Below are 22,458 nucleotides of genomic sequence, written 5' to 3'. Positions count from 1 at the left end.
GGGTCAGTAAAGGACGTGGTTAGAAGAGTATATAAGGCGCTACCGGCAGACAGAAACTGTTGGGAGTGTCTTTGATGCCTTGTCTTCACGGACGTGCGCTTTTCTGTTTTCTTCCGGGCTGTTTGAACCGCTTCAGCCTCCGTAGGCAGTGGCTCCAAAGTGCCGGTCACAATGGAAGTGAATCCCCCCAAGCAGGAGCACCTGCTGGCCTTGAAAGGTAAACTTTGCGAACCCGGCTCCCAGTAATCTGTTTTCTCCCCTTCTCTCACTAGTTCTCGAAGCTTCATGGCACATAGACCTGCCTCTGGAATGTAGGCCTCGTCCTTCTTAAGCACTGTCAGTACTCGTCCTCCTCTCTGTCCTTGGGCGCCCAGCGTGAGGAAGCCGTTTCCCCTCTTTGGGTTTTGAGTTTGAGAATCGCCCTGTAAAATGGAATAGATACGTGGTAAATTATTTACTCTGTTATATGCTGCTGCAGTCACCGGAGAGATTTTTGGCAGTAGTTGACCTCCCTACCCTGGGGAGAGCCCTGTCAAATGAGACCATTAACAGCGGATATCTAAAGTGGTTTTTTCCTCTGTCTCTTGACGCGGCAACGACAGTGTTACCAGGCTTCAGCTTCATTTGTGAAATTTAGTCTAGTTATTGTGCCAAGGATTTAAAAATACGTAATACTACAACATATAATTTAGGTTTGTTAAAAATCACTGCGGTTTACTTCCAAGTATTGTGTATATGGGAATATTCGTGTCACTTTTCATTTTCTGTACACAGCAAACAACTTCGAGTACGTTTGATCATTTAATTGGATTATTATTTAGGGGAAGCTAGCAGGGCTTACTTTTCTGGAATTGTTTCCTGAAACTTTTTATTTGAAATGCTTTCAGCTTTATTTCATCTATTTTTTATTACCACAAATGCATTTATTTCTTGTATGCACTACTATGTGGTTACCAATATCTTCTTGAACTGGGCTGTGAAAATGTTCCCTAGGCCCATGAATTCAGTTGAATTGCATTTACCTTCCTTGTGGTATCCATTTTGAGGGACCCTTATCCCCTCAGTGACAGTGTAAGCAGCAAACATTACAGAAGCTCACCGGTTTCATTTGTAACATAAAATCATACACTGATAGTTGGACTTATCAGAACTGTCTGACTGTAGAACTAAGAAACTGAAATGTTAACTAGTATAGCAATAGGACCTATAAGCTTAGCCTGAGCAAATGACCTGGACTGAAATGACTTATTCCTGAAGAAAGAAGAAACTATCCTGTTCTTTATCTCAGGCTCACATCAAGTATATGGAATAGATATTACTTAACTCTCAGAAGTTAAACTTTATCGAGACCACAGAGCTAGTAAGTGATTAAGGTAATATTTCAACACAAAGCCTTCATCTTTCCAAGACTCCCTTTTGCCTTCTAATGAAAGAAACAGCATTTTCTAACGTCATTCCCTTACTGACTCTACTTTGCTGGGAATTAGGAGCACTTCTATTAGCTGATTGATGTCATTTTATACAAATTGAAAGCTATTAAACACAGTTAAATTCCGGAGATGTGGAACTGCCGTTGCAGTTATAGACTGCTAAAATAGTCCTTCCCAGTATCTTCGGTTTTCCAAAACAGAAGATTCCTCAGGAAGACTATTTTAGCAATCCAAAAGGACGAGTGCTTTCCTGATAGGTTCTCTTTTCTTTAAGCTCTTTGATATTGTTCTTCCCCATTATCCTAGTAATCCAAGAATTTTTACAAGTTTTAATTTTAACCAAAGTTGGATGCCAAATATATGATCATTTAAGTTGCTTTCTTATGTGTGTAAAATATTCAGGTGCTCTCACAGCTTCACTGTCCCTGGAATAAAACACTGAATAAGTTTAGACAACAATGAAAGAATTCTTAATGCCATATCTTAAAATGTGAAAGTGCAAAGAAGAGGGAAGAAAAAAATAGAAGCATCATTAATTCTTGAAAGAATATGCTATTTGTTTAGATCCGTATTTTAAATTATGGATGTTAAGGATCACAGTCATTTATAAATTTAAGAGTTATCAAATCTGTTAGTGGACATTAATGGTAGGTGTAAAGAATCATGAGATTGTTACTTCTTTTGATTCTTCAGAATCAGTGGTTGAATGAGTATTGTGATACCATGACAAGGAATCCCTACTGACGGTCATCCTGGCAGTGGCAGAACCCCCATCAAGTGGTTCTCTAATTATTTTTTTGGTAGAAAGGATCAAAACTTCTGTTGTTTTCTCCAGTAGCTAGGATTTGAAAGAGCCTGCATTATATAAGGCTCATGAAGCTCTGGGCCTAATTAGGAAGCCTAACTTGCAGATCCTGGAAGGCTCCATTCTTGCGCCTGTGTACTATATGCTGGAATTTATTATCAATGACTTAATTTGGGGCAATTTGAAGACTTCTAAGAGGAGAAAAGATAAGGCTCTAGCCTTCTTGTTCATTCTCCAAATTGGAATTCAGGAGCCATGCTACTAAGGTTTTGACACTGCTTAAGCACTCCACTTATATAGATGGTACTTAATCACAAAACCTGTTCCTAGCCTGTTTAAAATTCAAAGTTAAACCATTTTCATGTTTTGGTTGTTTACTAATGAGAATGAAATAAAATTATTAAGCATTCTACCTATATATTTGGTAGAATTATATAATTTTAAAATATAAAATGATCTATTTTCAAGATAGATTAAAAATTACAGTAATTATCATTGCCTTCAATTTAGGTGTCTCAAATTTTTAAGTATTATAATTTTTTGGCTGCACCCACAGCATGTGAAAATTCCCAGGTCAGGGATTGAACTTGTGCCATGGCAGCAACCTAAGTCGCTGCAATGACAACACCACATCCTTAACCCACTGTGCCACAAGGAAGGTCCAGTGTTATTATGTTTTTGTTCATTACCATCAGATGACTCTAGTATTTTAAAAAATCACTAAATTACTCTTTATTTCTGCCATAGTCTTAAGATTATTGTTGCTGGCATATCTGTGTCAGTACTTCCAAATCCATTATATCTGTTCAGTTAAACATGTTGACTACTAGCAGGCCTAAGCTGAAAGGATCTTACAGGGCATCTAGTCCAGATCCCTAATTTTGGTGAGAAAAGATTTCCAGCTTTGTGAATTACATTCACATTTACCAATAGTACTTTGGTAAAATATCATATAGGAATTGGTTTTCTTTTTTTTTTTTTTCCCCTGCCTGTCTGTATGTAGGCTATCCCTACCATGTCTTATTCTTTGCAATACTTCCACTTTAGGTCCTGTTTCCCTCTGATTTGGAAAGAGAAAGAGTCTTGTAATTGTAAATTACATTCTAGTTCTGAGAAGCTCAGCTAAGAAATTTTCATTAAGAGTAACTGGATTACTACAGAATGACTACAGAAGTAATATTACATTATCGACCATATGAGAGTGATCCCACACATCTGCCAAAAATTGCAGAGAAAGTAATTCAAGACTTTCCTACACGTCCGCTATCGAGATTTATTCCTTGGTTTCCACATGATGGGTCCAGACTTCCAATCAAACCTAAAAGATCACCACCTGTGATTTCTGAAGAGGCAGCTGAAGATGTGAGGCAGTACTTAACCATTTCAGGACATGATGTTAAATCACAGAGTTATGATTGCACAGTAGAGCTGTTGGAGTTTCAACCTAATTTGAAAAAAAAGAAGCACTTAATCCGATCACACACGTTGAATGAACAGACTAATTCTGGAAATCTGGATAAACAGTCAGAAAAAGGAAAACGGCACAAGAAGAGGTCTTGGAGTATTTCACTTCCCAGCAGTAATTGTACTGAAAATATTTTTCCTTTGTCTAAAAATTTGCAAGATAGTTTAAAGGCATTAAATTTACACTCATTTTATAGAGTGAGATGGACAATAGAACACACTATTTGTAACAACCAGACTCTGGAAGACATTTGGGCAAAACTCAATCGAATTATCAGGCACAATGAACTTCCATCTTGTAATGCTACAATTCAGAGACATTTAGGCCAGATATGGGTGTTCTGTGATGTTATGTACTGTGAATATGTGGGAAATCTTCTTAAAGGAAGATTAGCTCTTACTGGGAAAATACATTTATTTGTGCATAAATATGGTGCTATTTTTAGTATGTAATGAATTCTGATTGTCACAAAGAGTGTTCTGAATGAACTGAGTATGAACTAAAACAGGAATAAAATTTTTAACAGTTTTTACATTTTTAATGAATTTTTAATTTGACCCTTTGCTAAAATAGGCTATTTATTCCTAACTTAGTAACAAATAATTTTGTAGTAGTATGTGTACAGTTTGTGTCCCAGAAATAAATATCCGTGAATTCCTAGCTTTTCAATTAAGTCCAGAACTTTCTGGGTTCTGCTTTGAGCTGCCTTCTTTTAAGCGAATTGTGATAAATTATTATTTAAACTGAATTTAGAAGTAAAATGTTCTATTCCTTTTGTTCTGTTACTTTCCTAGTGGTTGAATTAGCTATTTCTATGAATTATAGTGAATAGTTTGGATTTTGGTAAATCCCCAAAAACTCATTTTATAGGATTTTTTTTTTAACTCACCTAAAGTGTAATGACATTTTAAAAAATAAAATAAAACTAAAACTAATTCTGCTGGAAATGGTATTCAAGTGGCATGAAGGTAGTTCAAATAGAAAGATCAGCCCAGACTGTGCTGTTGTTTCCAGAGATAGGTAATAGACAATAGATGTGTTGTTTTGTAACAAAAGTACAAAATGTATAATTTGTGTAAGACCATAATGTATCTTTAAGGCAATAACCTGTTTTGAAGTGGAGAGCACGTTATTCTTTATTTAATACAGATAATTCAATCTTAATGACTGTTAATACTGATCACTAATTCTCTGGTTCTTGGTGTTATTGTGGGTTTCCCATAAACAAAACATTATAAATTGGTTTTCCACATCATTTCATAGAACTATCAAAGGTGATTATATAATAAAAGTTGTATTTAAAAGTATGTTTAACTAATTTGAAGGCCTGCTATGAACTAGGTGCTAGAAGAAAAACAGGGACCCTGCCTTCACAGAGCTAGCAAGGAGTCACTCTTTAGTGGTTAAACTAAATCCCGGGGGGGGGGGGGGGGGGGGGCGGAGAACCCACACAACAATAAGATGTACTCATTAGGAAAGCAGAAGCAGGTTTACCTTGTGGCATGGCATGGTGGGGGCTCAATGATACATGGTAAATGTGCCCTTTAGAGCATATCTCAATGCCTGAGGTGGCTGAGGTTCCTTAAAACATGAGGAGTTTACCAATTTTTAATAATGAGGTAATCTTCTAATTAGGTTTCACACTATCCAAACACTGTTTTGTTTTAACTATTTTTAGCACCTTTTTAAAAATTGTCTCAAATAAGACTGCTTCGTAGAAAATAATCATCATGTGAATGGATGCTTCCAAAAGTCTTCAGATAAAAAATCACCAGGTGTAGAGGGAGTTTCCAAAGTAACTTCTTCAGTAATTACTTCCTCTTTTGTGGTTAGTCCTCTTACTTTTCAATTAAGACTTGACAAAAAGTTACACTTTATTACCAGCAAGCTTTGCAAATAAGGCTTGGTAATGTTATTAGGCAGTCAAAAACAGTGGATTTGATTTTTATTTTTTCAGGTCTTATTTAGCATTAGTTTGCTAATCAAAGGTTGAAAGTTAGGTAATCATAAAACAATGGTTTTATGATACATTTTTATTCTGAAATGATTATATACAGAACTGAAAATATTCTTATGAATATTTTCTAATAGGCTTCTTATGAGCCGTTCTTTAATTCAAAAAAATCACGTTAAAAAGAGCTGCTTTGTCTTCATATGTGGCAGATTTAAATTTTTCTGATGTGCTCCATATGAATTGCTTTGTGTTCCTTTGCAAAACAGTGAAAAGGTGATTCAGAACTTGAAAAATGAAGATTAAATTTTACTGCAAATAGTGCCATGATCTTAAAGGAAGGAGAGCTTCACTTGTTACCTATCTAGACAGTATTTAGGTAGTAATTAGGGCCTAAGAATTGAGAATTCACTGCCATTTCTTCGAAGCCTTTATAGAGTATTTAGAACCTTAGGACTAATGATTCTAGCACTAGTTACATAGGGCCCAGCAGTATTTCTAGGTTTCACTGTTGAGTCATAGACATGAATAAATTCAGGAAACAAAAACATGTACAGGAAAGTGAATCTGAGGGCATTTGGTAAAATGCCAAAGCATTTGCTCTCTAGGAAAATGGCAATAGTACTGTAATATTATTTTTTCCTGGTGAGCTATCCATTTTCAAGTAAATGTTAATTCAAGTTGTAAGAAAAAATATATGGAAGGCGTCACATGAATTTGGTTTTTGCTAACCTAGCAAATAACTTAGAATATTTTTTGAAAATTTCTAAAATGAGCTCCTGTGTAATGATTCATTTTGCTTTAGCCTGTTCCAAATGCTCTCATTTGGGAGTTCCCGTTGTGACTCATCAGGTTACGAACCCAACTAGTATCGTTGAGGATGCAGGTTCAATCCCTGGCCTCACTCAGTGGGTAAAGGATCCAGTGTTGTCATGAGCTGTGGTGTTGGTTGCAGATGCGGCAAGTATCATGCTGCTGTGACTGTGGCATAGGTTGGCAGCTACAGCTCCAATTTGACCTCTAGCCTGAGAACTTCCATATGCTGCAGGTGTGGTCCTAAAAAGGAAAAAACAAAAGTGCCCCAGGTTGTTTCAAAGTTCAGAAACTTAAATGCCTTCAGGAACCAGGCAGTAAGATTATAGAATGTAGTAAGGACTCCCAAACTAAAGAAGATTCTACATAAGGTTTTGTTTTGTTTTGTTTTGTTTTTATGTTCTGGCCAAGCAAAATGTATATGCAAGTTGAACTGGCCTAATTCCTTAATCTATAACCCCAAATTTCTTTTTTTTTAATTCACTGAAGACTTGAAAAAGCAGAATCAGCAAAACCTAAGCTTGATGGGACTTTTTTACATAATGGAAGTTTGAATGTATAATAAGCAAATAAGCTGACTACATGTCTGGGTTAATTCAAGAACACTTTTTAAAAAGAATGGTTCAGGATTCCCTTGAGAGTATACTTCCTCTTTATTAAGTTTTGGTCTCATCTGAAATACAAAAAAAGTGGAGAAGAAATAGAGAATACCACTTCACGTTAAAAGTAAGCTTAGTCTTGGAGTTCCCGTCGTGGTGCAGTGGTTAACGAATCTGACTAGGAACCAGGAGGTTACGGGTTCGGTCCCTGCTCTTGCTCAGTGGGTTAACGATCTGGCGTTGCCGTGAGCTGTGGTGTAGGTCGCAGACGCGCCTCGGATCCCGCGTTGCTGTGGCTCTGGTGTAGGCCGGTGGCTACAGCTCCGATTCGACCCCTAGCCTGGGAACCTCCGTATGCTGCGGGAGCGGCCCAAGAAATAGCAAAAAGACAAAAAAAAAAAAGTGAGCTTAGTCTTGGATATTTAGATTGTAAGAAAAACTATCTCCTGTTTGTCACTTTCAGAACTCTTTTTTGTCCCCTTCAGTCTGTACTTAATTTTAATCTGTTTTCCTAGTTAAAAGTAGGAGTGAAAGAGATTTGAAACACCTCCCCATTCACCCCCCCCCCCGCCCCATGTCACTGATTTGTAGGTGGTTAATGTTCTGTTTTAGATAGAGTCTGACTGAATTCCCATGGGATGTTTCTAATAAAGCATGACATTCCAGGTTTATGACCCTGGGCTCTAGGGAAATTTTTTTTTTGTCTTTTTTTGTCTTTTTGCCTTTTCTAGGGCCGCTCCCGCAGCATATGGAGGTTCCCAGGCTAGGGGTCGAATCGGAGCTGTAGCCACCGGCCTACGCCAGAGCCACAGCAACTCGGGATCTGAGCCGCGTCTGCAACCTACACCACAGCTCACGGCAACGCCGGATCGTTAACCCACTGAGCAAGGGCAGGGACCGAACCCGCAACCTCATGGTTCCTAGTTGAATTGGTTAACCACTGCGCCACGATGGGAACTCCCGGGAAAATTATTTTTGAACTAAGTCACCTGAGTTCAAATCTAGTCTGCTTTATAATCTTTATATACAAATTACCCTCTCAAGGCACCATTCTTATCTGATAAGGAGGATAATGCTAATTCTAACCTTACAGTTAAGGGAATTAAAATTGTTAATACTTGTAAAGATTTAGCATCATGTCTGCCACGAGTAAATGCTAAGTAAATACCAGCTACACAAGTGACTTCAGAAATTGTGTCAGCATTTGCTGACTGTTTCAACAGCCATGTATTTAATATAACATTGTTTAATGGCCTCAGTTCATGAAACTTGTATCTTTAAAATACCATTTAAACTTGAGGGATTTGGTGAGGTGCTAATTCTTTCAGCAAAATCTATGGAATATACTATGTGCCAGAATCTGCGTCAAGCACCAAGGCCACAAAACTGAACATATTATTTAAGAGCCTAAAACTCAGGAAGTTCAGATAGCAGTGCTGTAAACAAATAAGTAAATACACATAGTTCATGATAAATACAAGGTGCTAGGAGAGAAACAGGGTGACCTGTTACTCCTTTTCTGAGAAAGATGACATTTAAGCTAAGACCAACATGAGAAAGGGACTAAATTTGAACGAATGATATAACTAGTTAATTGCTAGTTAGGTGGTACATTTTTACATATGCTAATGAATACCACATATTGTGCAAATATGAAATAATGGAAAAAGTTTTTTTTAATTGGAGTGTCCTGTCCTCTCTAGACTAGGTTTAATAAATTCTAACTTCTTCTAGTTTTCTGTTGCTTGATTTTTATTTATTTAACCATTTGATGCAAGATAATTTATTTGATATTTGAAAGGAATTTGTAAACTAAATTTTATTTTTCTCGGATAGTGAAACAGTATTCCTAGCTCTTTATAGTGTTGATTTGTTTTTTGCTTCATCCTAACAACTTAAAATTCTCTAACGTGTCTGTATAGTCTCGCATTAATAAGCCAATTAGTTATGATGAACTTAAAATTTTACTATGTTTTAACTAGTGTTTTCTAAATATTTCCTGCTGATTTCCTTAGCTTATTTTTATCTATTTGTTTTTCCAGATAAACTTTAGGTGCATTCTGACATGTTCTAAGAACAAATATTAGTTTTGGTTGGAATTCAAAAACCTGTACATTGACTGATACTTTCATAATTTTTACACAAAATTAATATTACTTAATATTACTTAAAGGGCCACTTACTGAACTTCCAGTGGTCCATGATAACCAAGGGATAAAGTTTAAAAAAATCCTTTTGGCTTGAAATTACAGTTTCATTTTCAGGATGGGGCATCTAAACATTTTTTTTTTCCTTGTCAGGCTAATATTGGTTAATATTTTGTTAATATTATTTACAGTGAAGTGACTCAGGATTTTTTTAAAGCCTTGGTCTCCTAATATACCTTAGGCTTTAAAATTCTTTTATTTTCTACTTTTTGTATAACGAGGTATATTACACTTGCATTTAATTTTTATAATTCATTAGATTGGAAGTAAAAGTGAAGTTCTTTTTGTCATGTAAAAATTATTTTTGTTATATATTAACATTTTTAATAAATCATTACTGTGTAACAACCTTAATACTTATTATTATATTTACTTTAGGAATTATTTAGATTATATATTATACTAGTATAAAATGGATGAATACCAGGCATTCAACTTGGGAATACTGGCATTAAAATAGTATTTTCTTTCTTCTTTTTTTCCTTTCTTCCTTTCCTTTCTATTTACCTTATTCACAGTAATGCGGTTGACTAAGCCTACTTTGTTCACCAATATTCCAGTAACATGTGAAGAGAAAGACTTACCTGGTAAGACACATGATTTATCCTACTTGCATCTAGGGAAAAGTTGAAAGCTGGATTACCTCTATCACCTGGAGTAAGCCCAGCTTTGCCAGTCTCATGCTAACTTGTTGCTGCATTCTTTGTTGTCTGTTTTTGTACCTGTGAATGATGGCCATCTGAGTAACAGGTCTCACTCATAATCTCTAAGTCAAGATACAATGATATCCCATGGCAACAAGAGACATTTATTTTAGTTTTACTAAAAATACATTCCTGGAAGTTCCCCTCATGGCGCAGTGGTTAACGAATCCGACTAGGAACCATGAGGTTGCGGGTTCGATCCCTGGCCTTGCTCAGTGGGTTAACAATCCGGCGTTGCCGTGAGCTGTGGTGTGGGTCACAGACGTGGCTCGGATCGCACGTTGCTGTGGCTCTGGCGTAGGCCGGTGGCTACAGCTCCGATTAGACCCTTAGCCTGGGAACCTCCATATGCCGCGGGAGTGGCCCAAGAAATGACAAAAAAAAAAAAAAACATTCCTTATGATGACAATATTAAAATTACATTCATCCTCAAATGTTCCATCAATATGTGTTAGCATTCCCTTTATTTAAAATTATGGCGTTCCCATCATGGCTCAGTGGTTAACGAATCTGACTAGGATCCATGAGGACGCAGGTCCGATCCCTGGCCTTGCTCTGTGGGTTAAGGATCCAGTGTTGCTGTGAGCTGTGGTGTAGGTTGCAGATTCAGCTTGGATCTGGCGTGGCTGTAGCTGTGGCATAGGCCAGCAGCTATAGCTCTGATTTGACCCCTGACCTAAGAACCTCCATGTGCCGTGGATGTGGCCCTAAAAAGCAAAAAAAATAAAATAAAATAAAAATTAAATTATTGGAGCTTTCTCTATTTTGTATATCATGACCTACATTTTCCTTTGTTCCCCAAGTAGCTATTTTCTGTAGAAACAACTGGGGGTGGGTGTATTTGTTGTAGTGAAGATTAAAACATAGATTATTTAATATAATTTTGTCATGATATTATTTTTTAAAAAATTTATGCAGGTAAGTAAAAGTCATTTACAAGGTAAATGTTAGAATTTGATGTTTTTCTCTTTCTACAGGAGATCTCTTTAACCAACTCATGAGAGATGATCCTTCAACTGTAAATGGTGCAGAAATTTTGATGTTAGGAGAAATGTTGACTTTACCACAGAATTTTGGGTAAGAGTGATATGTTCACATTAGGAATACAACGATATGCTGAAGCCATTACAAATCATGTTTTCAGAAAATAACTATGGGATGGAAAAATGCTTATGATACATTTCAGTGGTCAAAAAGGATCTTTTACTAAATTCATACTATGTGATTCTGGGTTGCTGTTTTTTTTTATTTAAAATATTAATAGTGGTTCCTAAGGTGGTAGGATTTTAACTTTCTTTTTAATGCCTGCATATTCCTTTTCCTTTAACTGATTTAATCTCAGTCTCTTTCAGAATCAGCACTTTTATTCAACTTCATAGTACTTTACCAACATAAGTCATTGAACTTGTCAGCTAACTAGGAGTGCTAAATATTTTATTCCTTTTCTTGCTCGTACTATTCTGTTATTCTCAGTTATTACTGAGATAGAATCTCCTGGTTCCACTCTGTTTGCAACTGAGACAATTTAAAACCAAGTTTTAAGTTTTTCAGGTTTTTTTAAAAGTTTATGGAATGGTGGCCCTAAAAAAAAATGAAAAAATAAAATGTATGGGAGGATATGCATAGGTTATATGCAAATACTATATAAGGGACTTGAGCATCCACAGATTTTGGTATTCCGGGCTTGGAGGTGCATCCTGGAACCAATCCCCCTAGATACTGAGGGACAACTGTACATTCAGTGTGTATTTGGCAATAAATATTGTCTTCGTTTACTAACATGCATATCATTGTCTAAATTTTTAGATTTAGAAGATATTTATTGATTTACAAATAAAAGATTTTATTAAATGTTTTTTTAAAAAGTTTACAGAACTTGGTCATTGACTAGTGTCTTGAAAGCTTAGAAATAGATTCATATAAAATATATTTATATTAAAATATTGTAATAAATATATTTGCATATATTTATGTTTGTTTATATGTATATTTATACATATAATATACAAAGTAATTCCCCTGGTTATTATTTTTATTAGAATAACTTAGAAAAGTAAAATAAATTGGTAAAAATACTCAGATTAATAACTTGATCTCTTCTAGATTCTGGGCATAAGTTATTTCAAAAATAGCCTTTTTCTAGCCCCTTCAGTAACAAATCTTAAGATTCTTGGATCTATTTCAATGACTTATTTCTAGGAGGACTGGCAGTTCAGTAGTTGAGAGCCAAGATATATGTCATATTTTATAGATTAAATCTGTATTTTGAATTGCACTAGGTAATGAATGAGCAGCCTAGTGTAAACAAAGAAATATTGAGGAGTTCCCGTCATGGCTCAGTGGTTAACAAATCCAACTAGGAAACATAAGTTTGCAGGTTCGATCCCTGGCCTTGCTCAGTGGATTAAATAAGGATCCTGCGTTGCTCTGGCTGTGGCATAGGCCAGCGGCTACAGCTCTGATTCGACCCCTAACCTGGGAACCTCCATGTGCTTTGGATGCAGCCCTCAAAAGACAAAAAAAAGAGAAATATTGAAACAGTGTTTCACCTGAAAATTCTTCTCACAGTAAATTCTCCGTTTGACATTCTCAGTAGTGCATAAATGGAATATTTATTTAAATTTATGATTAAATTTGAATGGATTTCTGCCTAAAAATTTATTTTATTTCACAGGAATATATTTTTGGGAGAGACTTTTTCCAGTTATATCAGCGTTCATAATGATAGCAATCAAGTTGTAAAAGATATATTGGTTAAAGTAAGTGGCATTTTTATTTGGGATTTTTTTTAACTTTTAAATTTCTATTCTTAGGTTTTGAAACTTCCTGAAAATGCATGTTTGATATGAAACTTTTTAATTGTCATTAATAACAAGCATTAATTAAACACCTAAAGTTATAAGATATACTAAGCACGAATCTTTTTTCCTTACCCTCAAAGTTTGTGATAATTTGGGTGAGAAAATGTACCAAAGGTTTACCTTACACTTAAACTTTTTATTAATATCTTGTGATTAACATGATAAAATTTGAAAGAGGTGGAAAGAATACTGGGGATTGCATCATTCAGGAAGGCTTTTTGGAGAGAGGACAAAAGAGGATCTTGAAAGAATGTCAAAATTTAGGAAAAAAGACAAAGGATCATGGTAATTGGAGCAGAAAGATAGGAATGCATAATGGGTTCTTGTAGAATTCACTTAATAAGAGTAGGTAAGGTTGTAAAGATACGTAGTAGCGATATAATGGAGGATCTTAAGAGCAAAACTAAGGCTAAAGTTATTTTAAGACAGTGGGCAGTCAGTGGAGACTTTGAAGCAGAGGTGTTTTCACTGTGTTGGAAGACTGACGCGAGAACACATTGGATGGGACAGTTTGTAGGAAATCTCTTGAAGGAAATCTAGGAAACCCAACTAGAAGATTTCTTGCAGTTTTGAGAAATGATGAAGTAGAATATCCTAGGGAGTTCCCATCGTGGTTCAGTGGTAACGAACCCACCTAATATCCATGAGGACACAGGTTCAATCCCTGGCCTTGCTAAGTGGATTAAGGATCCAGCATTGTCGTGAGCTGTGATGTAGGTTGAAGACGCAGGTCGTGTCTGGTGTTGCTGTGGCTGTGGTGCAGGCTAGCAGCTGCAGCTCCGATTCAACCCCTAGCCTGGGAACTTCCATATGCTTCGTGTGCAACAAAAAAAAAGAAAAAGAAATAGAATATCCTAGCTCAATTAAACAACGTAAAATTTATTCACAAAGAGAAAGAGCATAAAAGAGGAAAAAATCTGTTGTATGTAGAAGTTGTAAAAGCTCTCCTTAAATGGTTAGTTTAGGAGTTCCCATCATGGTGCAGTGGTTAATGAATCTGACTAGGAACTATGAGGTTGCAGGTTCGATCCCTGGCCTTGCTCAGTGGGTCAAGGATCTGGCTTTGCCGTGAGCTGTGGTGTAGGTCGCAGATGCGGCTTGGGTCCCGCATTGCTGTGGCTCTGGCATAGGCCAGTGGCTATGGCTCCGATTAGACCCCTAGCCTGGTAATCTCCATGTGCTGTGGGAGCAGCCCTAGAAAAGGCAAAACAAACAAACAAACAATGGTAAGCTTAGGGACTAGAATATTACCAAAAGGAAAGTCCAGTTAGAATGATATTGAAATGGATCAGCAAGTATTAGGATTGAAAAGGATCTTAGCAAATATTCCAAGTTTCATATATGACCCCATTTCCAGAAACTGGTTGCAATTTTTGCATCCATGTAACATATGTTGGCCATACTATGGATGGGGTTTCTGCCTTTCCCTAGGTCAGGGGTTGGCAAACTATAGCCTGTGGGCCAAATTTGGTCCATTGCCTTCTTTTGTAAGGCAATATGATGTTCAGCTAAGAATGAGCAAAGAATGGCTTTTACCTTTTTAAATGATTGAAAAGAAACAAAGGCTTATTTTGTGATGTGAAAATTATATAAAATTCAAATTTCAGTGTCCATATAGTTTTATCAACACAGCCACACTCATTTATGTATTACCTGTGGCAGATTTTAAGCTACAACATGAGAATTGCAGAGTTGTAACGAACCATGTGACCTGCAAGTCTAAAATATTTGCTATCTGATCTTTTTAAGAAAAAGTTTGCCAACCTCTGCATTTGATTATGAAAAGGACTGAGAACCTGGAAAAAGTATACTTTTTCGCTGATACACAGTTGGCATTCAGTAAATGTTGAATTTATTTTAGAAAGATGAATAAATCATCAAATATGTATGATTTAAGTCAGTATTAAAAAGAGTCAATATTATAATAGCATATTTTGTTATATGTATATTTCTGTGGGCTTTGCTCAGTTTTAATTTCTGTAGAGGCAGTGGTTTTTGGAGTAGCCACAGCAATAGCTAATGTTTATTGAGCAGTGCACTGCCCACCAAGAGTCTTCTTAGTCCTAACTAACAAATTACATTTCGTTTATCACTTTACAAACTCCAATCACATGTAAATTGGTTCTTCTTTGCCTGCTTTCTTTTTTTTTCTTTTTTTCTTTTTTTTTTTTTTTTCAGCCACATCTACAGTACATGGAAGTTCCTGAGTCAGGGATCAAATCCAAGCCACAGCTGCAGCAATGCCAGATCCTTAATCCACTGTACCAGGCCACACATCATACCCATGCCAATGTAGAAACAACTCCAGATCTTTGCACCACAATGGGATCTCCTTCCTTGCCTCCTTTTGTTTAGTTCTCCTTAAATTTTCATGCACATCTCTGTTTCCTTGGATGCCTTGTAATGATCTCCAGATGTATTTTTGCAGGTATTTAATTCAGTTTGAATATTGTGTTACAGTTTTCTTCTGTTTCACTGTGGGTTTGGGTGGCAGTTTTGATCATTTTGATCATAAATTATTGTTATATGTTTTCTTTTTGTAGTAATTTTGTATGGATGAAGACTGTTGGTGTCTGTGAAATGCAGTTTAGGACGCTCTGATATTCCTCATTCAGAAATACTCTCTTACAGCATTGTGAGCAACATGTGGTTTCTTCACTGGGTCGCATTTGGGAGGATGGGAAAGGAGGAAGTATTCCTCAATTTCTCTCTTTTCTTATGAATGGGAGCATCCTAAATTTTCTCCTCTTGCCTGTTTTTCTCTTCACTGACAATTTCCCAAAGGTTCCTCTTTTCTTTTTTAACGCTCTCTTTTCCCCCTGAAGTGTTATCTTTTCCAAAACTGCCTCTTCATTATCAAACATATGGTTAATAAGTCTCTGCGCTATAGGCTGTGTTCTCATCTTCCAGTAATACCCTTTCTCTACTTTCTCGCTTAGAATAGACTCCGTCTTTCTAATAGCAGTTTCGTCATGCTTAGGCCCATCTCTACCCTTCTTTTCTCTCTTAAGCCCAATTTTTCCTGAATTTCTCTTATTCTTTACAAAGGCTCATGACAAGAGTATGACAGATCGCCTGCAGAAAGTCGATATTTGTTTGCTTACAGGTGTGCCACATCTCTGGCAATATCAGATCCTTAACCCACTGTGCCAGGCCAGGGATCAAACTTGCATCCCAGCTCTCCAGCGACACCACTGATCCCATTGCCCCACAGGGGGAACTCCTAATTTGGAGTTTAGATATTTGCTGCCCTCTGCTTATACTAATGTAAAGTTTGTATAGTTTTTTTTCCTTTTTTAAAGTTGTATTGAAGTACAGTTGATTTACAATGTTGTGATAATTTCTGCTATACTGATTCAGTTATACATGTACACACAGCCATACTTTTTCAGATTCTTTTCTCGTATAGATTCTCACAAAATATTGGGTAGAGTTCCCTGTGCTATACGGCAGGTCCCCGTTAGCCAGTCATTCCATATAGCTTTTTTAATTTAATTTTATTTATTTATTTGAGGATGACTTGGAAAATTCATACTCTGCTGCAGTTACTTCACCTACTCAGAATTCTGCCTTCAAGACTTTAATTTAAAAAATTGGAATTTTGAAATGCAGAAAAGAGATTATGAATCTTTTTGTTGTTGTCGTTCCTTTACTGACATTTTAATATTTTTGAGACTAAAAATGCTATATAATCTATCATGTTTAACTGGAAACCACTAATAGTTTTTTGTTTGTTTATTAATTGAAAAAAAAAGTTCAGCAATAAGTCTGCAAACCTTAGCAGACTACAAAAAAAAAAAACGAAGTGTTTTCTAAACAAAACACAGGGTAGTGTGCTATAAATAAAAAAATAGATAATGCTAATGTTCTATACCACTGGTTCACAAACTTTAGAGGGTATTAAAATCACCTGGAGGACTTTTTAAAACACTGATTGCTGGAGTTCCCATCTTGGCTCAGCAGAAATGAATCTGACTAGCATCCACAAGGACGAAGGTTGGATCCCTGGCCTCCCTCAGTGGGTTAAGGATCTGGTGTTGCTATGAACTGTGGTGTAGGTTGCAGACGCGGCTTGGATCTGACGTTGCCATGGCTGTGGAGTAGGCTGACAGCTATAGCTCCGATTCAGCCCCTAGCCTGGGAACCTCCATATGCCATAGATTCGGCCCTAACAAATAAATAAATAAACAAACAAACACACTGATTGCTGAGCCTGACCTCCAGCGTTTCTGATTTAATCGAACTGAAATGATGCCCAAGAATTTACATTTCTAACATGTTCTCAGGTGATGCTGATTCTGTTAGTTTGAGAACCATACTTTAAGAACCAGTGGTGTATAATAGGCATTTGCTCATTCATTCAACAAGTATGTATTCCAGTCAAAATTTTAGATACTGGAGTTGTGGCAGGAAACAAAATAGACAGGGCCTCTATTCTCTTGAAACTTATTTTTGATGTTTTAAAATATTTTTCCCTATTTTTTTAACACGAATGGCTTAAATTATGCCAAACTTTCTCTCAATCTCTGAAACATCTTGAACTTTTACTCTTAAAGCATTTTGCTAACTCTTACTTGAAATGATTCCGCCTTTCCCCTTCCCTCTCTGCCTTTTTAAATACTACCCATCCAAAAAAAAAAAAAACCAGTTTGCAGCATGAAGCCTACCATGTAATTTGAATTGTATTTTCCTACAGCAAGCCAGCCCTCCATTCCTCCTTTAAGTATTTTCCATAAATGGGGCAGGGATTTTTGTCTGTTTTGTTCACTGGAGTATCTCTAGCTCCTGGAAAATTTGTGGTAGGTAATTAGGAAATAAATATTAAGTGCAGCATTCTTTATAATATGAAAAAGGAGAAAGGTAAAAGTGTTCAGCTGTATGTAGTAGTTGTGATTATTAATGTTTAAAAAATGATACATAGGAAAACATGTTGGACAGAAAGCCCATAGGTTTGACTTTCTTTTTTCCCCTATTTCTCTAATTTCTAAAATGTTTGTTAAAGAATTTTGAATTTCATGTTCATTACATAATTAGTTGTATAACCTGAGAAGATTTGTTCCTTCTGTGTGCCTTGGTTTTTCTGTAAAAGAGGGATAATACAATAACCTATTTCAGGATTGTGGGAATTAAATGAGTAATGTGCTTAGCACAAGGCCTTGCACATAGTAATTGCCCAGTAAATGTAAGCTCCTCTTTAATAACTGAATATGGAACAAAAGAGACAGTACTAATAAATATCCCACTTCAAAGTACCTAGCATTAAGAATGTTAGAATTAACTGCGGAAAACCCATTAACTGATTTTTTTGATGGAAAAAAAAAAAACTTTTAAAAACTTAGCTATCTTAATCCCAGTGACTTAATGTGATCTTTGATTTCTGAATCTTTCTTGATATTTGCCTTGAAATTTTTATCATAACTTCATTCATTCAATATTCAACAAACATTTATTAACTGCCTACTGTGTGCCAGACACTGTATTATAGTGGTAAACAAAAGGTGAGATTCCTGCCTCAATACCTTTCATTTTTGGTAGGGGAAGCAGAGAGAAACAGGTAAACAAAATAAGTAAGATAATAATATAGTGTGATGAATGTTACAAAGGAAGTTAAAGTTGAATATGATAGAAAGTAACTGGGATTAGAGAGGATCCATTTAAGACAATAGGAGAAAATGATAAATGTTCAGAAGGAATAAAGAGGGGAATATGATAGAAAGTAACTTGGTGCTACTTTAGAGAAAGTGGTCCGTTCTTAGTTGATGATTTAATGCCAATCTCTAGTTGTACAGATCAGTTGGTCTCTGACATCTAATATTGTCTTGAATGGATCAGTTACCTTTCAGTGTTATACAGTAACACATGTGCACACATCTATATATGTTTCTATAATATCTGTATATTACACATTTTTTTAAACATATGTTCATACTGATGTCCCAAATTCCATTCCAACATCGAAGATTTTGTTATAGGCTTCTCCCTTTTCTTATTCATACATTTTTTTCCTCTGTTGGTAAAAAACTTGTCTCTTGTTATCCTTCCTATATATATTTTTTGTTTAGTCCTGGTATTCACATAAAAGTTTCAGAATTGCTAATCCATACTCCTGTGAAAAAGCAAATGTGCTAGCCAAAGTACATTTGTGTGCCTTTTTTTTTTTTAATTGTTCAGCTTTTGGTTTTATTTATTTTTTTAAGTTTTTAATTTTTTAATTTTTAATTTTTAATTTTTAATTTTTTCCATTATAGTTGATTTACAGTGTTCTGTCAACTTCTACTGTATAGCAAAGTGACCCAGTCATATATATATATATTCTTTTTCTCACAATGTCCTCCATCATGTTCTATCACAAGTAATAGTTCCCAATGTAGGATCTCATTGCTTATCCTCTCCAAATGCAATAGTTTGCATCTGTTAACCCCAAACTCACAGTCTATCTCACTCCTCCCTCTCCCCCTCCACCTTGGTAACTACAAGTCTGTTCTCCAAGTCCATGAGTTTCTTTTCTGTGGAAAGTTTCATTTGTGCCATATTTAGATTCCGGATATAACTGATATCATATGGTATCTGTCTTTCTCTTTCTGACTTACTTCACTTAGATGAGAGTCAGTGGCATTATTTGGTTCTTTTTTGTAGCTGAGTAGTATTCCATTGTGTATATATACCACATCTTAATCCATTCATCTGTCAATGGAGATTTAGGTTGTTTCCCTGTCTCGGCTATTGTGAATAGTGCTGCAGTGAACATAAATGTACATGTATCTTTTTCAATGAAAATTTTGTTTTTAGCGCTTTTGTTTGACAAACTTACCTTAGTTCTTTTTTTTTTCCTTCCCTGCTCCCAGTATGGCTGTGTTTATTTGTAATACAGTTAGCTTCATTTGGTAATATTTGCATTCTATTTTGGATTCCCCCTACTTCATGGCTGATTTTATTTACTTTTAGATGTGCACATGTGTGAACCATTATCCCAGTTCTCGGCATCAGAGCTACACAGAAAGATTTACACAGAGAAGTGTTGCTCCCCTCTTGCCTACTTCCTTGTTCCTGTTCCCCTGTTCTTTCCACCCAAACTCATCCACACCCTGTAGGTAACTAATCTCATTTGGATTTTATTGTCTCTTTCTTTCAAGGCCGACCTTCAGACAAGTTCTCAGCGTCTAAATCTTTCAGCCTCCAATGCTGCTGTGGCTGAACTTAAACCCGACTGTTGTATTGATGATGTCATACACCACGAAGTAAAAGAGATTGGAACACACATGTAAGAATTCGTTTTATTCTCAGAGGCTTTTACTTATATATATATATGCTTTTATTTGAAATTTTTGCTTTATTTCCATTTATTTTTGAAGCCTAAGGACATACTTCAGAAGGAATTTTATGTACCATGTTAACATGCTTACCACATACAGACTTTAAACAAAATGTTTATTTTGCAAGGAAAAAAAAGTTTATCTCCATTTATCTCTGATTTCACTTTTGAATCAACAATCTTATCTAAAAATAAAAATCCATGCAAATGTTTAAAACCCAGGTAGCACTCTAAAAGTATGTTTATTCTTTTGAAGTGCTAGCAACTGATGTTAATAACATTTATTTATTTATTTTTGTTGTTGTTGTTGTCTTTTTGCCATTTCTTGATCCACTCCCTTGGCATATGGAGGTTCCCAGATTAGGGGTCAAATCGAAGCTGGAGCCACCGGCCTACACCAGAGCCACAGCAATGCGGGATCCGAGCCGCGTCTGCAACCTACACCACAGCTCATGGCAACGCCGGATCCTTAACCCACTGAGCAAGGCCAGGGATCGAACCCGCAACCTCGTGGTTCCTAGTCAGGTTCGTTAACCACTGAGCCATGACAGGACTCCATATATGTCTTCTGTTCTTAATATTACCTACTAGGTGCCTGCCATCCCCATTAAAGTATGAGTTCCATGAAGTCAACCATATCCCTAGGATTTAGCAGAGAACAATGGTCAGTATTTGTTGATACTGAGTTTATGGAAATGATATTAAATGTGTAAAATTCCCGTTTTACAGAAAATGAGATTCATAGAGTTAAATAGCCAGTAGATAATGGCATAGAACTCAAATCTAAATCTACCTTCAAAACCTGTAGCTTGCTACACTGCTTCCCACGGTGAGCACTTGGAGAGCAGGTACTGAGTGATCAACTCCAAATCCCTAGCACCTGGTTTCATACTAGGTACAAGTATAAAGCAAAAATTAAGTTACCTGTAATGTCAACACCCAGGATAGCCACTATTAAAATATTGGTATACTATATTCCAGTCTTTTTATGTGCATATAAAACAGATGTATATAAATAACTTCAATAATATTTCCTAAAATTTTGATCATACTACCCATGGTTTGATCTTTTTCAATTCACTGTGAACATTTTCCCACTGAAGTCAGTAGTCTTTGAAAACATTATTTTTAAAATGGCTTTATATTACACACATGGACTATGTACTGTAATTTGTTTACCCCAGTGTTGGACTTTAGATTATTTCTAGTCTTTCACTATTAATAAATATTATTTATATTATAAATAATATAGTGGTGAACACATTGATATTTCCTGTGATAGATGGCTTGAAGTAGGTTTACTATAGGAGGATATAAACCTTTTTAAGATTCCTTTCCTGGAGTTCCCATCGTGGTATAGTGGAAATGAATCCGAATAGGAACCATGAGGTTGCGGGTTTGATCCCTGGTCTCACCCAGTGGGATAAGGATCTGGTGTGGCCATGAGCTATGGTGTAGATCGCAGACGAGGCTTGGATCTGGCATTGCTGTGGCTGTGGCATGGACTGGCAGCTGTAGCTCTGATTTGACCCCTAGCCTGGGAACCTCCACATGCCATGAGTGCAGCCCTAGAAAGCAAAAATAAAATAAAATAAAATAAAATAAAAAGACTCCTTTGCTGAAGGATTGTTTTCTGAATTTCTTATAACCCTTAGCAGTATAAAGACAGTTTCTCTAAACCCTCACCAACCCTGATAGCTCTTGGAAAGATTTTTGCCAAATCTTAAGAGATGGAAAAATCTTTTTTTTTCTTTTCAATGGCCACACCTGTGGCATATGGAAGTTCCCAGGCCAGGTATTGAATCTAAGCTGCACCTGCAACCTATGCTGCAGCTGCAGCAACACCAAATACTGCGCCAAGCCAAGGATCGAACCCACGCCTCGGCAGTGATCCAAGCCACTGCAGTGGGATTCTTAACCCACTGCCCCACAATAGGAACTCCAAGAGATGGAACAGTCTTTACCTTATTATTTTAATTTGTTTCTTTGGTTACTTGTCAGGCTGAACATGACACATTTTTTGGTAGTCAATTATGGTACTGTAACTTTCATATATATCCTTTTCTCCTATTTTAAGTGAGATATTAATATTTTGCTTACAAGAATTTCTCTTCATATTGTTAGAAACATTTTATCCCAGGTTTTGTCCTTTTTAAATTTTGTTTTACTGTTTTCTTATTTGTTTGGTTGTTTCTTTGGCTACACCCACAGCCTGTGGAAGTTCCCAGGCTAGGAATCAAACCTGCACAACAGGAGTGATAATGCCAGATCCTTAACTGCAAAGCTATCAGGGAACTCCTTGTTTTAGTAT

General features: G+C 36.2%; 2 protein-coding genes across 5 annotated transcripts in view; both read left to right on the top strand.

Annotated features, from left to right (window-relative positions):
- Positions 1–80: 80 nt before the first annotated feature.
- Positions 81–4,228, top strand: SHLD3 (shieldin complex subunit 3). The gene is made up of 2 exons (XM_047752189.1): positions 81–217; positions 3,283–4,228. The coding sequence occupies exon 2, from the start codon at positions 3,397–3,399 to the stop codon at positions 4,150–4,152; it is 756 nt and encodes a 251-aa protein (XP_047608145.1). The 5' UTR covers positions 81–217; positions 3,283–3,396; the 3' UTR covers positions 4,153–4,228.
- TRAPPC13 (trafficking protein particle complex subunit 13) overlaps positions 86–22,458 on the top strand; it is a 36,989-nt gene continuing 14,616 nt past the window's right edge. For all 4 annotated transcript variants that reach the window (XM_047752060.1, XM_047751989.1, XM_047751913.1 and 1 more), the window contains exons 1-5: positions 86–217; positions 9,789–9,857; positions 10,952–11,051; positions 12,649–12,733; positions 19,969–20,096. In XM_047752060.1, the coding sequence (XP_047608016.1) occupies positions 172–217; positions 9,789–9,857; positions 10,952–11,051; positions 12,649–12,733; positions 19,969–20,096 (428 nt within the window). In that variant the 5' untranslated portion in view covers positions 86–171. The remainder of the gene's footprint in view (positions 218–9,788; positions 9,858–10,951; positions 11,052–12,648; positions 12,734–19,968; positions 20,097–22,458) is intronic.

Source organism: Phacochoerus africanus, chromosome 1 (assembly GCF_016906955.1).
Source record: "Phacochoerus africanus isolate WHEZ1 chromosome 1, ROS_Pafr_v1, whole genome shotgun sequence".
Taxonomy (NCBI): domain Eukaryota; kingdom Metazoa; phylum Chordata; class Mammalia; order Artiodactyla; family Suidae; genus Phacochoerus; species Phacochoerus africanus.
The sequence above is the reverse complement of the archived record's forward strand: the minus strand, read 5'-3'. Positions and strand labels throughout refer to the sequence as shown.

Excerpts from the sequence above, each read along its gene's own strand:
- SHLD3 (XM_047752189.1), top strand. The coding sequence starts at position 3,397 with ATGACTACAGAAGTAATATTACATTATCGACCATATGAGAGTGATCCC.